This window comes from Biomphalaria glabrata, chromosome 7, assembly GCF_947242115.1.
Source record: "Biomphalaria glabrata chromosome 7, xgBioGlab47.1, whole genome shotgun sequence".
Taxonomy (NCBI): Eukaryota; Metazoa; Mollusca; class Gastropoda; family Planorbidae; genus Biomphalaria; species Biomphalaria glabrata.
The window spans coordinates 41,997,048-42,019,278 of record NC_074717.1 but is presented as its reverse complement, the minus strand read 5'-3'; the positions used below and the strand labels follow the sequence as shown (position 1 = coordinate 42,019,278).

Sequence of the window (22,231 nt, the reverse complement as noted above, 5' to 3'; positions counted from 1 at the left end):
CGTGACCATTTTTTTTTCTTCTTTAAACTGTTCCTGTATGTTGCAGACATTACTACATAGTACTGCAATGGAAGACAATGTTTATCAGGTCAACATAACCACACTTAACAAAAAAAAAGAGCAGGAAGAACTATTCCTCCAAAGATTGCAGTGTGATGTGCGCTCTGAAATATTGTCGCGATGGTCTACGGTTTGAACCCTTACTTCAGCCCCCCCCCCCTTCCTCACACCCTCCCCTCCAGCAGTCCTGCTGGAAGTGTTATCTAGAATGAAATAATCTTCAATCATTTTAGTCAATGAACTTTGAACTCCTACTGACCTTCTTCTGACTTGTGAACAGTTAAATAGAATGTTTACTGGTAGCTTGAGATATTATTGATGTGAGTTAAAGAAAGAGATAGAGAAGGAAGCAGAGAGATAGAGAGATTGAAAGAGATTCAAACTAAAAGAGAAAAAACTTTGAAATCAGAGCAATTAGACAGAGGAATAGACGGACGGGATAATAAATATAAACATTTATAAGTAGATAAAGAGAACATAAATAAATAAGAAACAAAAATTATATAGTGATGTGTGGGATAGAAAGAGAGAAAGAGAGAGAGAGAGAAAGAAAGAGAGGAAGAGAGAAAGTGAGAAAGAGGGATGGAGAGAGAGAGAATTGACGGGAAAAGAAAGTATATGTTTTCAGGAGAGAGAGATAAAGAGAGAAAGAGTAAGAAAGAAAGAGAGTGAGAGAGAAAAGAAAAGAGTGAGAGAGAGTTATCTGCAGAAATCTAAGAAGATTCAGACAAGACTTAATGAAAGATCGAAAAAAAAAAAAGTAATCACAATATCGTGAGCTCTAAATATTCACGTGCATGGCTGCTCTAATTCTTGATTTGTTCTAACCGTCTCGATCAATACACTGTCTTATGAAAGCAATTTATCTGTCCCCTCCCCTCCCTCCATCTCTGCACGAGGCTTAAAAACAGCAACAGTTGAAGCTACACATAAAAACACAAATTAAAATCCCACTTCATTCCATATTTCCTTAAAGCCTGGTTTGATTTACAAACGGGTAATGGATTTTGTGAAAAATCTATTCATGTTCCCTATATCGTATTTCAAGTTCAAATATTTGGTTTCAGAAAATGTACACATCTTAAGAAATCAAAGAGAATTGGCGTTCCCATTCGTAGCGTATTTCTGGCATTACGGACATTTTAGCATAGAACACATATAATGTGTGAGTTAAAAGAATGATACCTAATCCAGAAAACACACACACACAAACACAAATACTAATGAGTAGAGAATTGGGGGAAAGACCTTTTATATTTGGATATCTATTGATTGGTTATTGAACTGTCTAGGCATTGTTTCTATTTTTACATTACTTTACATAAATGAGCAGGCGCGGTGGCTGAGTCGTAACGCGCTTGGCTTCCCAACCTGGGGTCCCGGGTTCGAATCCTGGTGAAGACAAGATTTTTATTTCGGAATCTTTGGGCGCCTCTGAGTCCACCCAGCTCTAAATGGGTACCTGACATTAGTTGGGGAAAAGTAAAGGCTTGTTGGTCGTTGTGCTGGCCACATGACACCCTCGTAAACCGTAGGCAACAGAAACAGATGACCTTTACATCATCTGCCCTATAGACCACAAGGTCTGAAAGGGGAACTTTTACATAAATGACGAGTGTTAAGTTGAGTATAAAGCACCTCCTTTCCTAACTGACTTTTCTTGGGTTCCATTCTCGGTTAAGACTGGGATTTAAATTTTTGGATTTTTAGGAATTTCTGGAGTCCACACAACTAGCATTAGCCAATGGGACAATGGGAGACTTTAGATAGGTCATTAGGTCTCAATTATGAAAGGTCATGAGGTCTAAATTATGATAAGCATCTAGATTATCATGGTTGATTAGATCTAAATTATGATAGGTAATTAGGTCTCAATTATAATAGGTAATTAGGTCTAAATTATGATTCGTTATTAAGTCTAATATTCCACATAGGTTTTCTATTACCTTTTTGTTTTTGTATTTTGTATGTTTAGGTAAACATTCTCTGTGTATTACTGTTGTTCCTGTGAGTCACTAGCTCCAATGACCAATGCTCTTATAAATTACGTCTTAGCATCCATGTTTTTTGTGTTTGTCCTTTCAGTCCAGAAGAGGAGTTGTGTCTCCAGAAGAAATCAAGCCAAAAACAACAGACATGCATTGGGGCTACGACAAAGAAAATGGTAACTGAAAGTTATTTTATTATTAGTACAATTCCTCTTGTTAAGTTTGCAAGTTCTTCATCGGGTTAAAAAAAACAACCTGAGTGGATACAGATCTCGAAAACGGCTCTAATGATTTTTCATAGAAATTTGAGAGACTATGTATAACTTTGGGAAAAGAATTACTAGCTTATTGGCAACAGGGGGAAAAGCTTTGATTTAAAGTTAGGATTTTTCCAAATATAATAGTCTGTAAAATTAGATTTGGTCAGGGAGTCTAGACTTTCTATATTTTGAAACACACGGGAAGATTATTACGTACTCTACATATCCATGTGTTAATCAAGTCGTGAATGTTAGTGAGAGACTGAAACTCTACTAAATTGTTGGTTTTAATGTCTGATTCAGGCAACCCGTTACATACTCTAAAATCCCTAAGAAAAAAAGAGTAAAAAAAAAAATTTATGCGAATTCGTCCAAGTATATGGAAATGAAATCAGAAATGTGCTTTGATCTAATTATCTTCTTCTTTGAAATAACGTTTGTAATTGAAGACATTAGATAGTGCCTGAGGAAATGGAGACATGCTTGACCTACAAAGAAAGCTTTGAAGTCCTGACCGATGGTTTATAATGTCATACGTAAAAACGTGTGGATCTGAACATGCACTCAGATAACCAGGGGCCGCCCTTGGAGGATTGGTGTCCCCAAATGAAATTAAAAAGAAAGAAACTGCGAAAAAATAAAAATATCTCAATTTATTAAAAACCTACTAATCTATCTATCTATCTATCTATCTATCTATCTATCTATCTATCTATCTATCTATCTATCTATCTATCTATCTATCTATCTATCTATCTATCTATCTATCTATCTATATAAGTAAAAAGACAAATAACTGAAATTTATAAATCGCAAATCTTAGAACTAGACACAGAGCTAGACATGTAAACCTAGTGCCCTAGTGCTCTACTACGTCTGAGATCAAATTCAAGTTTCGAAATTTTTTCTAAAAAACTTTTTTGTTTTTGCCCTGTGTGAGGTGGTCCCCATCAATTGGAGGCCCAAGGCGGCTGCCTAGATTGCCCATGCCTAGGACCTGCCCTGAGATAACTAGAAACAATTGTATATTTAATTTAAATAATACATTTGCGATAAAAAAAGTTTTCTTTTAAACTCTGGGTTGTCGAGATTTGTTTGCTTAGGACTGTGTTGCTAGACGGAGGGTCCATGGTTCTTGTCCTGGTCAGTGGAGTCTTTTTTTCGCTATATTTAATCCACAATTTACCTTTATATGTGTACTATGTATGCATGTATACAGTAACTATAAATACTGTCTTACAAATATCAGTCTTTGTTTTTTACAAAGCGAATATTAACTTATATAAAATTATATTAACTTATATTAACTGGGCGGTTTATTTTTACACATTTTTTCCCCACTTACCATTCTCGGATCAAATTAAAATTTTGTTTGGTAATTCATTGTCGATGACATGTTTTGGATTAAAAATATATAAATCGCAACATCTAACAGGTTTTGAACATATATTTTTAAGTTCAATATAAATCACACAGACACACACACAAAAAAAAGCTTTTTTATAGCGTTACTTTCATGCTTATAGCATGCTCAGAGCGCTATGGTCCAATCTCATTTGTGGACCCGGGGGGTGGGGGGGGGGTAGGGGGTATCGGTTAGAAGATTTTCCGTGCTGCCTTTAGGTGCTCAGTAAACACAACTCTGCTCAAGTCGGGCGTAGAGCATCGAGCCCCATTCATAGGCAGCCAAGGCAATCCAAGTTCAAGCGTACTTAGCCTCTCGACCACGCTTCCCATCACACAAAACACACACAGCATCATTAGTCAGACCATATCGGGCTATCTCATTTCTCTGTGATCTCTTTCAAGACTACTTGTAGTCTCCCCTATCTATTATATTCTTTCAAGCTGAAAATCTCTGCAACTATATGAGCATCATATTTTTTTCTTCTTATTCTAAAAGCTAAGTAAAAAGGTCATTCGAGAGCAAGGAGTTTTTTTTTTTAATTTTTTTTTTCAACGAAAACTTGAATTTCCTAATGCCCAGCTTCATGCATGACCAGTCAAGCGTTTCGTTGGAGAGATCCAGGCATCGGTCCTCCACTTTGTCATCACGTCTTCACTGCTGCGGTAAAATTGGTGTTAACAGTTGACCGCACTCACCAAGCAAAGACCTCCACGGCCCCACCCCCACATGCTTTCTTGTGTATGTCTTCGTCTCGTCGCGAGGGTAGTTTAACGCTTGCAAGCTCTAATTTAATCATGCCTCGCCTGAGGGCTGTCTTAAGAATTCAGATTTAAGCTGGGTTTTTTTTTGGCTTTCGCTAAAAGAGGAAAAAACCTAGTTTAAGTGGGAAAAAAACCTAGATGAGCTTATAGTTTTTTAAAAAAATGTCAAAAATTGACTTTTTGCTACTTTAACAAGTAAATGAAAGACAATGTCTAATGTTGTTGTGAGACTATTATGACGTGTGTATTCGGAATATTCGAGATGATATCATAACATGAAATGAGAACTATTTGTTACAAAGCTTATATTAACTCACTCTGTCTGGTAAAACGTTTGAACACTTTCTCCCACACACAATCTCGGATCAAGCTGAAATGGAGCACAATTATTTCTTGCACCTGACAAAAGAAGAATTAATTAAAAAAAAATTTTAGTAAATTTGCTATTGGTAATTAAATATTTTGATAGGTTATTAACAAGGGAGAGCAATAGTACTTGACAGATGTGGTGGTATAGTAGCTATAGGTCCCCTTGAGAAGGTTTGCGCCCTGAGTGACTATTTTTTTATGCATTTTAAAAGCGGTCACGGTAACATTCAATCAGATACTCCCTTCTTTCCCGATCCACTTTCCAATTGATGATAGGATCATTATGCATTAAAAAAGCTTAAAGCATGAAATTGCTCTAAACAAAAATAACTTTTCTAATCGCACAGATTTATTATGGTTAGCATTGTATTATTTATCTACCACAAATTTCATGGCTGATCCAAACTAATTGATAAATTTACACTTAATATTAGCTTTGGTATTTTTTGTAATAACTTGAATAACTTCTTTGTAAACAATACTAGATTTGACTTTTATTACAATATAGACAAAATAAAGTTGCGTTAAATGAAATAATAAAGCTTTAGTAATAATATAAAATGGTATTTTATTAACAAAATCTAGCTCACTACAATCACACATCTTTTCATTCTGGCAAAATGTAGTTGTCTTTCCTTTCTAAACCTGCTGACGACAATGCCGGCCATTTTGCATCATTCACACATAGCTAGCCTCTTTCCCCCGTCACCATAGAAACACACACATGCACTGCATATCAGTTATGACTTAGACTTAGACTTTGAAGAAAGCTTTGTTCAGTTCACATGTCTTCTGTGACCAGTAGTTATTATGGTGTCGTGGGGCTTGCACATTCCTCATCCCATATGCTAGGACAAATTTGTACAAATACTCCTTCTTCCCTAGTGCTATTAGAGCATGGAATGGGTTGCCTGAGCTAGCCAGAAAAAAACAGTGACTTGGCAGAATTTAGGTCATTGGTTAATATGCATGACTGAATGCATGACGCGTAGGACGTAATCATCTTCTTTTTTGAAGTAACGTCTGTATTATATAAGATAAGATAAGATAAACGATGTAACGCTCTTCCTTCCCCTGCCAACTTCAGTAGCAACACGTAGATCCATAGAGTAAGTAAATGTCCCCTTTAAGACCTTGTGGTCTATAGGGCAGATGATGTAAAGGTTATCCGTTTTTTGTGGACTACGGTTAACGAGAGAGTCGTGTGGCCAGAACAATGACTAAACCGCCATTATTTTTCCCAACTAATGTCAGCTACCCATTAGAGCTGGGTGATCCATGGACGCCCTAAAAATCACCCAATGAAAAGTATTCTTGGAAGGCTATGAGAAATGCAGTCGAGAGAAGGGGGGGGGGGAATCCTTCTCCAATCATTTCAGACTGAAAAATACATGCAAATGTCAATGTGTGTGTATGTTCCTAACCAATTGTGTGCATATTGTAGGGGCGAAGCTAGGTATTTTCCATCGTTTGGGGGCCCGGAAGGTTTGACCTCTGTAGGGCCCCTGCATTTTGCGTAATATTACATTTTAAATGTAAAAAACATTCATTTGGGTGGGGGCCCGGGGGGATTTTCGAATTCTCCCCCCCCCACCCTAGCTACGCTAATGGCATATTGTCTGACTATGTTTAAATGCTCTTATTTTTGGTTGGCGTAACACCCTGACCAGGGTAGGATTGAAACAAGTCATTGTAAAAGGTCCGAACACTGGCCTGCGACGTCACAACCTATGGGCAGTTTAGACCAATAGCTTGTTGGCACGTGGCCAGTTTGTACGAAAGACAAAATAATAATTAGAATGAAGTTAAAGTATATAGGGCAGTGCACAAACCAATAAATCAGGAAATGACCTAGAAACATAAAACATCAACATAAAAAGATGCAAAACATTAAGTCATCAACTATATTGTGCATGATCACTGTTCAAAAGTATGTTCTAACACTTACTAATAGTAATCCATGGTTAAGCAAAAGGCTCTTCGCGGCTTTAAAACTCTGTAGTGTATGAAAGAATTTAAAGCATAGCGACTACGAAATGTCTGCGAGAACCATGCATTCATGTTTACCTACAATCAGAGCCTGTAGTTAAAAATGTAGTTTATTTTTCTTCCTTCTTAAAGCAATATATATAGTTCAGTTTCATCATTCTTAAGTAACTCTGTTCATATCGAAGACAACCGTTAGCCATCGATACCTCTTTTCTGGAAGGGTAAAAAACCCTTTAGTCATCGGAAACGCTCAATAGGCCAGTTCCAGACTGTTTATCAAAAATATCATTACTGACATTGTCACATAGTCCAGCCACTTGGAAGAGCACTTGGAATCAGCAGGCTTCTGAAAGAGAAATCTGTAGAAGTCTTAACAAGAAAATAAAAAATACATTCTTAAAAGAAAACAACAAAAAAAAAACTTCTATTAAGCATAGTTGTATCAATTAGTTTGGATCAGTCATGTAATTAAATTTGTAATAGATCTAGACTAACAGTAAAAATAATTTATACAAATTTAAAAAAAAACGGGGAACTACCTGAATGCAAAATCAAGGCTCAAACCAAAGAGGTAACCACTCTGCTAGTGGAGAGCCTAAGAACATGGAATTTATTTAAATAATCTGTCTTCTACGATAAAAACACAAAGGTTCTATACTGCTGATAACAGTTGTGTCTACGTCATTGGGTACTGAAAATACAGGTCACAGTAGGGACTTCCAAAACTTGTGAAACAGCGCTGCCTTCTTAAAGCTTCCACATCGACGTCTGCGTTTATAAGTGCATATACTAGATATGACTAGACAAATTGAAGAATAACAACCGGACTCAAAAAATACTTAACAATGTACATGTATTGACCTAGAATCCTAGATTTATGTCAGTTCTGTTTATTTCTTTATTTATCTCCCTTACTGAAATAGTAGAGATCCTTTGGCCACATCCATTTAAACCCAGATTAATCTATAAGAGTTTAATGGTTGAGCTCTTACCAAAGTAACGTCTCCAAGCCTTGAAGAGACAAAGTAATTTACTCATCAGAATACATTGTTGCAAGTTGTTCATTATGAAACCATGGCAACTGATGTACCAGACAAACAACTAAAACCTATTGGAGGATTCAAAATTTGGACTAAATCAAATTACGTTGCTAGGTAACAGAGTAGGCCAAGATTTAAAATAGAAATGTATTAAAAACAAAACAAAACAAAAAAAGAAGGTTAATTAATTATTTTTTCATTATGTACTTCGATGTCCAGTCTTCATGACCAGAACAAACAAGACCATAACAATAGTCAAAGACATTATTTACTTATTTGTCGATTCCAATTTCGGACTTTCAATAATGATTATGCTAATTGATTCGTAAATGACTAAAAATCTTTTAATGTAACCGAGTTACCTCGAATTCGATTGATAATAAGAACCAAATGAATGTATCTGTTTTTCTGTTTGCCAGATCAAGGAACTAAACTAAGTTTTATGGCCAGATAAAAACGGTAAAAAAAAAAGTGGTAACGTTTTTAAAACCTGAATTATATTATACGACTATTTAAAAAGAGTAGAAAGGTGCATTTCAAAGTTACGAAGATTCAATCTATACGTCAATATTTCCAGACTATTAGAAGTCCTGTTTTTAAGTAATTATTTCATTCATTGAAGTTAGATTTTTACTTATAAACAGTTGTACTTCCGTCTTCGTTCAGAGTTGAAGCACAGTCACAGACACTCCCTTTAAAACTTGCAATGAATTCTCTACGCTGACCCATTTCTTTTCATGTGAAAGAACACATATTTACAGTATAGTATGCAAAATTTTAAAACAATGAGTTGAGCATAAAAGTTAATCCTGGTTCCCAATGAGGAACATACAATCAAAATCTGAATTGAGTGATTGTAAATATGTCCGTTGCACGGCAGCTCATTTTATAATGTTTGAAATACTTATACTGTAAAATTTACATTAACCATTTTATAGTTTATTTTCTAATTTTCGCTAATCGCCTTTTTTTCAAAATAGTGCCCTTGTTTAAACCAATCAAGATTACGCCGAATAGGGCGCCACTAAATAATATATTGGGCCGTAGTTTAATATGAATATAAGAAAAGGGTTTATTGAAAACATTTTATTAGAATTTATTTATTTTTATTAATATTTCTGACAGGACCTCAGACATGGGGACACCACTATCCAGAAGCCAACGGGCCACGACAGAGTCCTATCGACATCGACCCCTCCTCGGCCAAGTTTGACGTGATCCTTGCCAACAATCCACTAGTCATCAATTACCAGACAGAACACAACCTCAACGTTGAAAACAATGGTCACTCGTACAAAGCTGACATCAAAGAGGAATCCAGTAAGTCTTCATCGAAAGCTTTTTTAGCTCTTAAGAAGTCAGAACTCTGTTGGGAAGTTCAAGGTAATGCTTCCATTAAAGCTAATGAAAACTTCTTCAAAAACATGATGCTGAAACGGAACATTTTTTTTTTGTTCGGGTTTCTAACAGTACATAGGATTTAAGTAGGGTCCAAATAGCTGGAAGAACAAGGGTTATACAATGATGTGTCAATCAATCACTCAATCAATGTATATATCAATCAATCAATCAATCAATCAATCAACCTATCTATCTATCTATCTGTCTATCTATCTATCTATCTATCTATCTATCTATCTATCTATCTATCTATCTGTCTGTCTATCTATCTATCTATCTATCTATCTATCTATCTATCTATCTATCTATCTATCTATCTATCTATCTATCTATCTGTCTGTCTGTCTGTCTGTCTATCTATCTATCTATCTATCTAACAATGTATGGATCTGGCTATCTATTTATTAACCAATCAATCATCAATCAAACCAATCATTCAATCTTTCAATCTGTCCGTCTACCTACCTAAATATCAAATTTTCCTCTATCTTGATAAATACGCACATTAAAAGTAAAGACTGTTGATAACTCTTACTGTAGGGGGGATAACTCAGCAAATATCATGAGGTTCGATAAACTTTAGATGTCATTACCTCGCCTGATTAGAATCCTTGTTCCACATCAGAAAGTAGAATGACTTCAATTATAGCTGATATATGCTGGGGAATTCAAAGACTGCTTTTCAGGGCGGCTTTCATCTCGATATTGAAATGGCAAGTCTAATTGGCTGTCATTGCTGCAGACTCCTTGTCTTGGACTCGTGCACTTACTGTGATGACAAGCGACTGAAACATCCAAAGAGCTTGCTAATGGCTTTTTGACGTTTAGCTGGTGACATTTATATTTAAGTATAGTTTTAGTGTGACACCAATCTTTTAAGGCCTCTCCACTCCTAAACCCCCTTCACTACCTCTTGTTTCAGCAATCAGTGGAGGGCCTCTTGGCAGCAGCAAGTACAAACTGGTGCAGTTCCATTTTCATTGGGGGCGGGACGACAAGTGTGGAAGTGAGCACACCCTGAAAGGAAAAATGTACCCCGGTGAGGTGAGTTGGTTCAATGGGGTGGCCTTTTTGTTTGAGCGTGCCTGTGCGCGAGCGTGTTAGTGCGAGGTCAGAGAATGATTGACATTCGATAAATGGTGATATTAAAGGTAATTATTTTTAATAACTTACTCTAATTTAAATGAAGTCTGTTTACCTTATCTAAATTAACGACCATTCAGCTATTAATTTCATTGATTCATTGTAAAGTGAAGTTTCCCTTTCAGACCTTGCGATCTACAGAGCATATAATTTTAAGGTTTCTTTGGCCAACGATTAACGAGCAGTAAGTGGCCAGAACAAAGACCAACCGTCTTTACTTTCCAAAACTAAAGTCAGGTACCCATTAGAATTGGTTGGAGTTAAGGGCGCCCTAAAAATCCCCAAAATCACCGAGATTCAAAACCATGGCCTCAGGTTCGAAGGCCAAACGCTTGACTACTCTTCCACCTCGCCCCCATCAATTCATCGTACACATTTAATATAAATCACAATAAAAGTTAACCACAGTATTTTTCTCTTTGTTTACTCATTTACTTTAATCGAGGTTATATCCAATCACTGTCTGGTCAAAATCTTGTCCAAGTTATCTCACTCACTTCCCAGTCTCGGATCAAGTTGAAACTTTGCACAAATTATTCCTTGCCAATGACAAACCATGTATCAGACGGAGTGGTTGATATAAGCTTTGAAACAAGAACAACAACATATCTATCTTCTTATCTTATATTATCTTATATAATACAGACATTAGATCGAAAAAGATAATAATGACATCCTACACATTTCATGTGTCAATCTAGTCCAGCATGTCAATCAATGACCTATAGGCCTACTCTGCTAAGTCGTTGGTTTCTCCTGGCTGATTCTTTATCGTTTAAGATGTTATATTTTATTATAAGAATAAATCTCGCGAATATATATATATATATATCTTGCGTTTGGACGAACTTTAGTTTTATTCAAACATAAAATTATTCATCCTTGACCCTGCAAGCCAGAAGTCATGACTTTTTTTTTTCTTCCAATCAGCTGCATCTCGTCCACTACAACGCTGAGAAATACAAGTCTTTCACAGAGGCGGTCACACAACCCGACGGCCTGGCTGTCATCGGCGTGTTCTTGAAGGTGAGTGCACTCCATATTCTAGCAAAGAAAGAGAGAGTAGAAGTGAGTGAGAGAGAGAGTAGAACAGAGTGATAGAGAGAGATAGAATGGGAGAGATTGAGAGGCAGAACGAATGTGAGAGAGAGAGAAAGAGGGAGAGAGAAAGTGAGAGAAAATCTAAGAGATTGAGGGTAACAGAGAGAGAGAGAAAGATAGAGAGTGAGAACGAATGAGAAAGAGAGAGAGAGAGAGAGAGAGAGTATGTGAGACCAATCGTCATAGAAGTCCTAAACATTGATCTGCAACGTCACAACCCGTGGGCAGTGGAGACCAATAGCTTGTTGCCACGTCATGGGTCTGTACCACGTGGCTTCGAGTTATTGGTCTAAGCTGCTCACAGGATGTGACATCGCAGGTCAGTGTTGAGGCCTTCTATAACCAAGGGTCTCAGTTTTGTTGATTGTTTGCATGCCAGAAAGAAAGTAGACTTTGCTTATAAGAAATAAAGTAGACTTTGCTTATAAGAAAGAAAGTAGACTTTGCTTGTAAGAAAATGTAACTAAAAACTAGATTACATGATAGCTATATGTTCATTTTTATGACGGCCTAACTAGGGCTAAGCTTTATTCAGCATTTCACTTGCTCCTTTAATTTCAACCATCTTAACTCTTTCTCTCCTGACGATACCAGCGTTGATTCCAGCAGAATGTGGTAAATAATTACGGAGAGAAAGAGTTAAGTTTGTATCTGACGTTTGTTAGAAAAGTAAAGATAGTTGGTTATTGCGCTGGCAATATGATGTCCTCGTGAACATTTAGCCAAAGAAACAGTTACGCTGTACAATATCGCCCATATGTTCCTCTACTTATCAATATCAAGCTTACAATATTGGGGATTTTCTCGATCAACTAAATAATGTTAGGGCTGGGACACCAACGTAGCTAGCAAAGTAAAAACAACAAAATGAAGAGCTTAAAAAAATGGTGGATTCAGCAATGCTTAAAAGTGCTTTAAAGTTCTCACATTTACACATAAAATATATTTAGGTCTATATTCTCACCTTTACCTTAACCTTCAACTATCCCTTAGTCTGTTGGACCGTTGGGGCATCATACAAGATCTGTTGTCCGTCTTTCGTCAGTTCTCTTTGTCTTTTGCCTTGGATAGAATCTCTTTCAGTTACTGGTCTGTTCGTTATTTTATGTTGTCTTCACATCGCTTTCTCTGCCTTCTTCCTTTTTCCTGGTACTGTTCCCTGTAGGAAGTTTTTTTGCAAGTCCTGAAGACCTTGCAATATGGCCATAAAGTTTTGGTTTCTGTGTTTGTTTGTTTTTTTACATTGGTTAACAGGTCATCGTGGGACCCTATTGCCGTTGTGAGAAACTGCTTGAAAAGCGTCAGAGTTTTGGGCCATAGTTAATGTCAGACTGACATTGTCAGTTATGGATTTTTATAAAGAGCATTCATATTATAAATAAGATTTTAAAAGTCAAATCTTTAATACGATTTCTTTATAAGTATAACTCTACATTGTTTTTTTAATGATTTTAAAGTTCTAGGCCTTCTAGTGTTGATATGATTGTGAAGTTTGTTGCTGCTAGTATTGGTATGATTGTAAAGTATGTGGCCTACTAGTGTTGATATGATTGTAAAGTTTCAGGTTTACTAGTGTTGATATGATTGTAAAATGTTAAGGCTTCCGCGCGGTGTTGATTCTTGGAAATATATCTAGTGTAGATCTGACTGGAAGTAACGCTGAACTCAACTACTTCAGTAACACCGGCGAAAGGCCGAAACAATCAAATATGTAGTCGACGCTGGTGTTGTTCTACAAATATGTTTTATACTCAAGAAGGGAATCGTCCGATGTCAGCTATGTCCGTAAATCCGTACATCTATTGTACTCAAGTCTACTACTCTACATGAAGAGTCTTCCTTTTAGCGTCGCTTAGAGCGTTCTTATTTTTTAAAGATCTGTCACGTCACTTGTCGCTAATTAAAATTTTCCCCTTATTCCCGAAACAAATAACTAATTCCTAATCATGTCATAACAAAAGTTTCAGGTTTACTAGTGTTGATATGATTGTGAAGTTTGTTGCTACTAGTGTTGATATGATTGTAAAGTTTCAGGTCTACTTGTGTTGATATGATTGTAAGGTTTTAGGCTTACTAGTGTTGATATGATTGTAAGGTTTTAGGCTTACTAGTGTTGATATGATTGTAAAGTTTCAGGTCTACTTGTGTTGATATGATTGTAAGGTTTTAGGCTTACTAGTGTTGATATGATTGTAAGGTTTGAGGCCTACTAATGTTGATATGATTGTAAGGTTTGAGGCCTACTAATGTTGATATGATTGTAAGGTTTAAGGCCTACTAGTGTTGATATGATTGTAAGATTTGAGGCCTACTAGTGTTGATATAATTGCAAAGTTTGAGGCCTACTAGTGTTGATAAGGTGAAACTTCAAATCTGGAACCGAAAACAGTTGTTATAGTAACTAAAATCCTAATGATATAAATATTCGCTACGTCTCTTTCTCCTCAGGTGGGCACTATAGACCACGAAGGTTTCAAAGTTCTCTCCGACAACGCAAGTAAAGTCAAATGTAAAGCTTTCAAAACAGAGACAGGCTTAGATCTCAACCCCAATAACTTGTTGCCAGGTAGGTCTTGCCCAGTTTGTAACTTCATTTAATCGTTTTAGTTCCAGGAAAATCCCAATCAAGGCTCACTGGTCGTGTTGTGTGTGCATTCCGGACTTTTGTCTCCAATGATATCCAGTTTGAGCCCTGCCAGCCGCCATACCGTGATTGAGCTTGGATGCAATAATCTTCGTTTCTGAAGGCGGGTCTCAAACTTTGTCTATATTACTAAGGCACTTGGCGGCCTGTGCGAAACGTCACAAAACTAGACAAATCGGACAGAAATGCAACTACCAGCACAGTGCTGTGGAGCACTCTAGAGCAGGACAAGACACACAGAAAGTCTCTGGTCAAACACATCTCCGGAGGTCTTGACCATATTATGCTTCTGAAAAACGATGGCTTTTAGGGCGAGAGAGTGAGGTCGACGTGTTGCGCGAATCCTCCTCACTTTAATCATAATTTTAAGGACAAGTTATCCCCCCCCCCCCCACCCCGAACTATATATATATATATATATATATATATATATATATATATATATATATTATATATATATATATATTATATATATATATATTATATATGTATATGTATATAACTTAAGCACTATAGTGATTGGTCGATTCATCCAGGACCCTCAGAGATTTGACCAATTTCAATTGTCTGGCGATCATAGAGTTTGGTCAAAGCCAATTATCAAACCACTTCAGAGAATGGTCAGCTCCTTATCTTATATAATACAGACAAAAAAGAAGGTGATTACCTGTTACTTGTCATGCATTTAGTCATGCATGTTAACCAATGACTTAAGTTCAGCCAAGTCACTGGTTCCTACAGCTCCAGGACCACGTAATAAAGTGATCTCAAAGACTGGATAACACACGGGAGATAACCAAACATTTGTTTTTATTCTCTTAGTTACTTATTAAGATTTACCTCCCCTGCCACACTAAGGACGCTAAGGTTTAACAACTTGATTTATAGTTTATAAGTAAAACAGAGACATACACATTGTTCTCTGTACTTATTTCTCAGATAAAAAGTATTCATAATATTCCATTTCTGTTCAATTATTAAGAATGAACAAATAATTAACTTTTTTTCTTCTAAAAAAATAATAGAAAATGTTACAAACTACTGGACATATGAAGGCTCACTGACCACACCCCCATGTTGCGAAAGTGTACAGTGGATAGTTCTGAAAGATCCAATCTCTGTCTCTCCTGAACAAGTAAGTAGCTCATTGTCCAATCTCTAACACAACTCAAACAACTAATTAGCACAGGTCCAATCTCTTTCTCTTTTAAACAAGTAATTAGCACAGGTCCAATCTCTTTCTCTCCTGAACAAGTAAATAACACATGTCCAATCTTTGTCTCTCCTGAACAAGTAAATAACACATGTCCAATCTTTGTCTCTCCTGAACAAGTAAATAACACATGTCCAATCTTTGTCTCTCCTGAACAAGTAAATAGCACATGTCCAATCTTTGTCTCTCCTGAACAAGTAAATAGCACATGTCCAATCTTTGTCTCTCCTGAACAAGTAAATAACACATGTCCAATCTTTGTCTCTCTTGAACAAGTAAATAACACAGGTCCAATCTTTGTCTCTCTTGAACAAGTAAATAACACATGTCCAATCTTTGTCTCTCTTGAACAAGTAAATAACACAGGTCCAATCTTTGTCTCTCTTGAACAAGTAAATAACACAGGTCCAATCTTTGTCTCTCTTGAACAAGTAAATAACACAGGTCCAATCTTTGTCTCTCTTGAACAAGTAAATAACACAGGTCCAATCTTTGTCTCTCTTGAACAAGTAAATAACACAGGTCCAATCTTTGTCTATCCTGAACAAGTAAATAACACATGTCCAATCTCTTTCTCTCCTGAACAAGTAAGTAGCACAATACCAATCTCTAACTTAACTGCATAAGTAACTCAGATTTAAAATTTAAAGACACTGTATTATAATTTTACTTGAAATTATGTCTTTAAAATAATCATTCATTAAGAAAAGAGCAAACTTAATTTGTAACTATTCTAGTAGAAAGTAGACTGGTAGACTGTAGACTGTTGAAGACTGTAGACTGGTAGACTGTAGACTGTTGAAGACTGTAGACTGTGGTAGACTGTAGACTGGTAGACTGTAGACTGTGGTAGACTGTAGACTGTTGAAGACTGTAGACTGTGGTAGACTGTAGACTGTGGTAGACTGTTGTAGACTGTGGTAGACTGTAGACTGTTGAAGACAGTAGACTGTGGTAGACTGTAAACTGTGGTAGACTGTTGTAGACTGTGGTAGACTGTAGACTGTGGTAGACTGTAGACTATGGTTGACTGTAGACAGAGGTAGACTGATGTTGAGGGAGATAAATTATGAAAGTGAAACTTAGATAAAAATTAGAAGAAGAAACATTTTAGGATGTCCTTTGAAAATTATTTTCTGGGTACAATGTATCTTATATTATTAGTAAAAACAATGTAACTAACAATAAAATATTGTATTACTTTTAACAGATTAAAAAAAAAAATCCAGCACTAATAATTCTTCTCAGGCCAAAAACATAAAGACATTGAACATTGTTTGAAAATTGTTTACTAACATAATTACAGTGGTTCAAATCACATATATACTGTGCACACGTAATTTATGTCACAAATATTTTAACTTTCTGGAGAATGTTGCACAATTAGGAAACTGCATTCTTTTTCTATTTGAATAAAAAAAATAATTAAAAACAATCTTTGTTAGTTTACAAAAACTCAAAGGAGTAATTGATTCTTCTTAATTAAAAAAAAAAAAAAAATTAAATGATGTCCTTATTATAGTTCACATATGTTTCAGATTCGGGCACTGCGAAACTTGTGCTGTGATGAAAATGGCTCCAAACGTATCATTGAGAATTTTAGACCCCCACTTCCACTAGGTGAAAGAGAGCTTCGATCTTCCTTCCAGTTGTAAACATCTCTTCATATTTTTAAACTGCTGCTGTCATCTCATTATTTAAACTACGATTGTAAACTCGTAGACAATTTAATACATTTTAGAATAACATAATTTAAAATATTTCTGTATCTTTTTGCAAATTATAAAACAAGATACATATCTTAATTATCTTTCTATTTTTGTTAAATCTTTGAAAATATTTGTATACTATTAATAATTTTATTTAGTTCCTGTTCATAATAACAGTATAGAATTTATTTTTAAATGCCTATAATTACAAAAATTTTTTTTTAATTTGCTTCACCATAAGAAATTTTATTAAAGACAATATAAATGTATTACTTTTCACAGTAAATGTATTTGGCCAATCTATGCAGCAGATAATCATCTGTATATAACATCACTAGTTTATTGTTTTAACTAATTGTTCCATTTTTTTTAAAACTTGATTTTAAAAACGATGGCCGTATTGCACAATGTGTTACAGCAAATCAAAATTAGCAATGATTTCAAAACTGCTTTTTCCCCCCTCTGAATTATGGGAAATTTTTTTTTTAGTGAGAAAATGTTGAGGTGTTGAGTAATCATTTTCATGCGAGTGTCTTTCTACTTAACAAAACAAAGAATGTGATATCGTGTGTTGTGTGAAACTCTTAAGTGAACAAAAAAGTTTCAATGTTTCAGAAGTACATGTTTTTTATATATATATATACATTTACATTTTAATATATTTCAATGTCAAAAAATTTTGAAAACATCTTTCATTACTTTTGAATCAGTTTAAAATGATTATAAATATTATTATTATTTTAAACTGAATTCAAAATGTATAACATTTTATAGGTGTATATTTGTATGATATATTTCATATATCTCAATCAAAATACTGTTATTCTGGATTTTTTAATTTTGTTTTTGATAAGTGAAGCCTTTTGTCTTTTAATTTAATTCTAGGCCTGTAGCCTATTGGTCATAATCTAGAAATATTTTATAGAATTAATTTATTATGCATCGTTGTATTGATGGTAACAAACAATTTCTTTATTTTTCTCTTTTAATCATTTCTAATTCAAATTCAACCCATGCTGAATGCTTCAAGATTATTAATATAATTTTCATTTGGAATAATTCTGAAATTGTGAAGACTCCTTACACACAATTTCGATAACTGTTTTAAATTATTCCTCAGGTGGTTATATTTTCCCTTTGCTCCTTCTGATATGACTAAAGAGGCTAGTCCTTGATAAACAGCTACAGTCTAGGCTAGAGAAATAAATAAAATTCTGACAACATTTAATGTTTACAATTATTTATAAGGTTCACCAGAATGGTACCTCATATTTAAAAAAAAGAAAAATTCCACACACAAAATTCCATAATTGTTTTTATATTTTCTTATATCTTATCTACACAACCTAGCTGTAGATTCACAAAAATTTTGCATAATAATTTATCTATTCAAATTACAACAATACAATGATAATTTCCCAATAATTTCCCATTTAATTTTTTTTAGCAATATTTTATGAATCAAAACTACAGTGAATGTGAGCATAATTTGTCTTTGTTACTTGCTTGATAATAATATTCTAGCATTAATACTTTATATTTTTTGGCTTAATATAATTTATAAAATAAGAAGATAAGATAAATATGCATTTTAAAGTTGTTGTTTTTTTTTAAATTGTATACTTAATATCTGTTAAACATCTTAAAATCATAATTTTTTAGCAGGATATTGTAAAACATTATACTTCATTTAAAATAATGAGAATACAATAAATTGTCTTTCATTTTCTTGGACATGTTTATAAAAAAACAGAGTTGTAATATTGAAATTTCTAAGTCAAAAAAGGATGATGTTGAGGAGCAGTAAATCTGTGATCTACAGACTGTGTCAGTGTTGAAAGCTTTTACTGATGTGCTCTGATGTGTGAACACAGCCTGAGAGGTTGTGTATTTGCTCATGCTCATGTTTCAACTGAAGTGAAATCAAATAGAAATGTGTAGATAAGTTTACAATCAAATAATTTGTTTTGTTTTCACTACCATTTATTTTAGCAAGTATGTTATTTTATATGCTAAACTATTTATTATTTTATACAAGCAATGAATGAATATACATAAAAAAAAAGTAATATATTTCTACTTTTGTTGATGATGAAAGACATTGTGAATAGCCCACCGGACATGTGATACTAAAGTTGTGAAAATAGCTTTAAAACAAATAATTGTACATATTCATTCTATGATCAGTCCAGCTATGAATAGGTATTACTAAATAAATGGCATTTACTAATTGTGAGATGTGCACTTTGTGGTACACATAAGTGTGTGGTTCACAAAAGATACATAGTTAAGGCACTTGCTAAAATGGATAAACTATTTTTGAATTCCAGTATAACATACAATAATAAATACAATTTCTCTTTTGATTGAAAAAAGTAGGCAATTACATTTGTATGTCAATATGGCACTGATCAAACTCACTACCCATTCCTTACTTTACTTTATTACAAATTTATAAAGATTTTCTTCAATATCTTTTAGCCCTTACAAAATTTTAAATTAATGTCAGACCAAATCATATAAAAAATGTTTATACAGACAATAAAAGAGAAGTATTTCTTTCAAATTGAGACTCTACAATCAATGTTTCTTTCTGTATATTTCAATGTATTGTTGTTTTTTTATATTTCATTTTGCCCTGAACTTTCACTGTATGTTGACACAATGTATAAAGTATATTGACATCAGCTAGGCTAGTTCATAGATGAGTCTATATTGTTGACACTCTCTGGAGATGTTGGTATTTTCTACATTCTGTAATTTAGATTATAATAAACAGGAGTGAATCAAATTTGATTTGTCTTTTACTCTGTTGTAATGATTCAGAGCCTGCAAGATTGTTTGGATGGGAGTCTGCTTTTAATGAAGTCAAATCTCGTACTTGACATTATAAACTTGAAATTTTTTTTTTCAATAATTAAACTTATGACAACAAATAAATAAATAAAATAAAAAGAATATATATATATAGGCATGCACTATAATCAAATAAAATAAGATAAGATAAGATAATTTTTATTGATCCAATCAAATGGAAATTCAGTTTGACTGCCATTGAAAACCTCAGCGTAATTACTGCACAATAACAATATAGATGCAAATATGAACAACATTCACACACATACACACACAAACAGCTCTTTATATTCGACTTGACACTGAGACTTGACACTGAGACTTGACACTGAGACTTGACACTGAGACTTGACACTAAGTCCCTATAGAAAGATAAAAGACCAAATTCTTCTAATCTTCCAGTCTAATTGTAAAAAAAAATACAAATACGATCGAATCCAATTACAAACAACTATATAATGAGAAAGTACAACTCACCCTAAACAGGGGTCAAGATAATCCAATAAGAATATATCCAAGGAACAATGATAAGACTATTCAATATCCGATCCAAGGAGAAATTCCAAATGCGACTTGTCTCTTCGACACAAGATGGAGAGAATGAAACAGACGATTTATGACGAAAGTCATACGCGCACTCACTCTACGTCACAAGAAATAATGACAAGCAACAAGGGGAGATCATTCCCCTAGCCTACACAAGAAAATATTATTTAACTCAGATGACGTCATCAACTAGTGATGAACGCGGCGCTAAGCAACCAATTCAATAGGTGCAACACCTTGGTTTGCTGGACCGTTGGGGACACCACACAGGATCTGTCAACTATTTTTCTCCATTCTTCTCTGTCATTTGAGTTCATTCTGATATTCTTTCTGAAAATATTGAAACCTGCATTTTTACCTGCCTGGGTGGACCACCTCGGGGGCCCATTTTGAGTTTGTGTTTCCACACAATCTGTCTTTGTAACTTGTTGTTTTTTTTTTTTGTTTGTTTTTCTTTTTTTTAAAGCTGTCTATCACTGCCATACAGAGTGCTGGGTTATTGTTGGTCTGTCTAAAGTCTAAAGTGAATAAAATTAAATTAAAGAAAATCTGTGAACGCATATTTACAATGAGTTTTAAAAAAAAGGGGCGTAGCCTACGTGTTAAGTAAATTTCATTTTCCGTATTTCTTTGAATTTAATAGCATGTAGATTTTGTTAAAAAATTATTTTTTTTTATTTTGTTGTTGGCCCTTTGAAGGGAGAAACTCTGATTAGTATTGCCCCTCCTTCTTCAAACTAAAAATAATGGAGTTGCCCTAAGCTAGGTGTATTCTAAATCTAAGAACATCAAACTTTGGGTTAGAGTTAGAAGTTTTGATTAGTATTGCCCCTCCTTCTTTAAACTAAAAAAAAAATGGAGTTGTCCTAAGCTAGGTGTATTCTAAATCTAAGAACATCAAACCGTTGGAAGCTTAAAAAGTGTCAAGCGATGGTTCTATATGATAGCCTATGTATCTGTAAACTATAGTTTACAAACATTATTTCCCTTGTGCTTTAGGCCTAACTTTTGAAATAGGAGCTTCTTAAGTAAAAGTCAACATTCTGAATACAGCGGGTTCTTGTTTAATCCACGTCTGCACAGACTACAGTGACTACAAGGTATAAAACGCAATTACTTTTGTACTTTGTGTTGTCGAATGCCATAAGGATAACTTGGGAGCAGTGTAGATATTGGTTAGTAATAATGACACCTTTTTTTGTCCCAACATCATGTTATTGCTAAAGGGGAGTAAATAGATAGAACTGTGAAATCAAGGGAATGAACCATCCCATAAGTCCTAATCAAACAGACAAGCTATTTAATACACTCCTCAATTCTCATCTCTTACGCCTTCTTCTATATTCTCTCTCTCTATTTCTTCTCAAAGAACAAACATTAGACAATTTCTTGGGCTCAATCAAATGTATTTATTTTACCCTTTAGTCCGATAAGTCTTCAAATTAGTCCATTACAAACATTTGTGTACTAATTAAGTATTTTATTATCGGTCTATAACTTTAACTTAGCAGAAACACAAACGCTTAAGGCTATAGTATAATTAAAAAGTTCACCTCATTGATAGGAGTAATTTTTTGTGGAAAACGGCATATTGACATTAAACCTAAAGCTCTATCCTCAAATACCCCTCTCTATCCATTCCCTTCCCTACCCCGAAAAAAAAAAAGATGTTACTAACAGTCTTAGTAGATCTAGGTCAAAGTTTTGCCCACTGAAAGCGCAGGCTCGACAAAAGATGTAACC

The 22,231-nt window shown here is 34.6% G+C and overlaps 1 protein-coding gene across 6 annotated transcripts in view; it reads left to right on the top strand.

The window, feature by feature from the left end:
• Nucleotides 1-19,877, top strand: part of LOC106062110 (carbonic anhydrase-like) — a 126,415-nt gene extending 106,538 nt beyond the window's left edge. For all 6 annotated transcript variants that reach the window (XM_056034731.1, XM_056034730.1, XM_056034728.1 and 3 more), the window contains exons 2-8: nucleotides 2,146-2,224; nucleotides 9,001-9,195; nucleotides 10,199-10,320; nucleotides 11,350-11,445; nucleotides 13,969-14,086; nucleotides 15,190-15,299; nucleotides 16,916-19,877. In XM_056034731.1, the coding sequence (XP_055890706.1) occupies nucleotides 2,146-2,224; nucleotides 9,001-9,195; nucleotides 10,199-10,320; nucleotides 11,350-11,445; nucleotides 13,969-14,086; nucleotides 15,190-15,299; nucleotides 16,916-17,032 (837 nt within the window). In that variant the 3' untranslated portion in view covers nucleotides 17,033-19,877. The remainder of the gene's footprint in view (nucleotides 1-2,145; nucleotides 2,225-9,000; nucleotides 9,196-10,198; nucleotides 10,321-11,349; nucleotides 11,446-13,968; nucleotides 14,087-15,189; nucleotides 15,300-16,915) is intronic.
• Nucleotides 19,878-22,231: the final 2,354 nt, after the last annotated feature.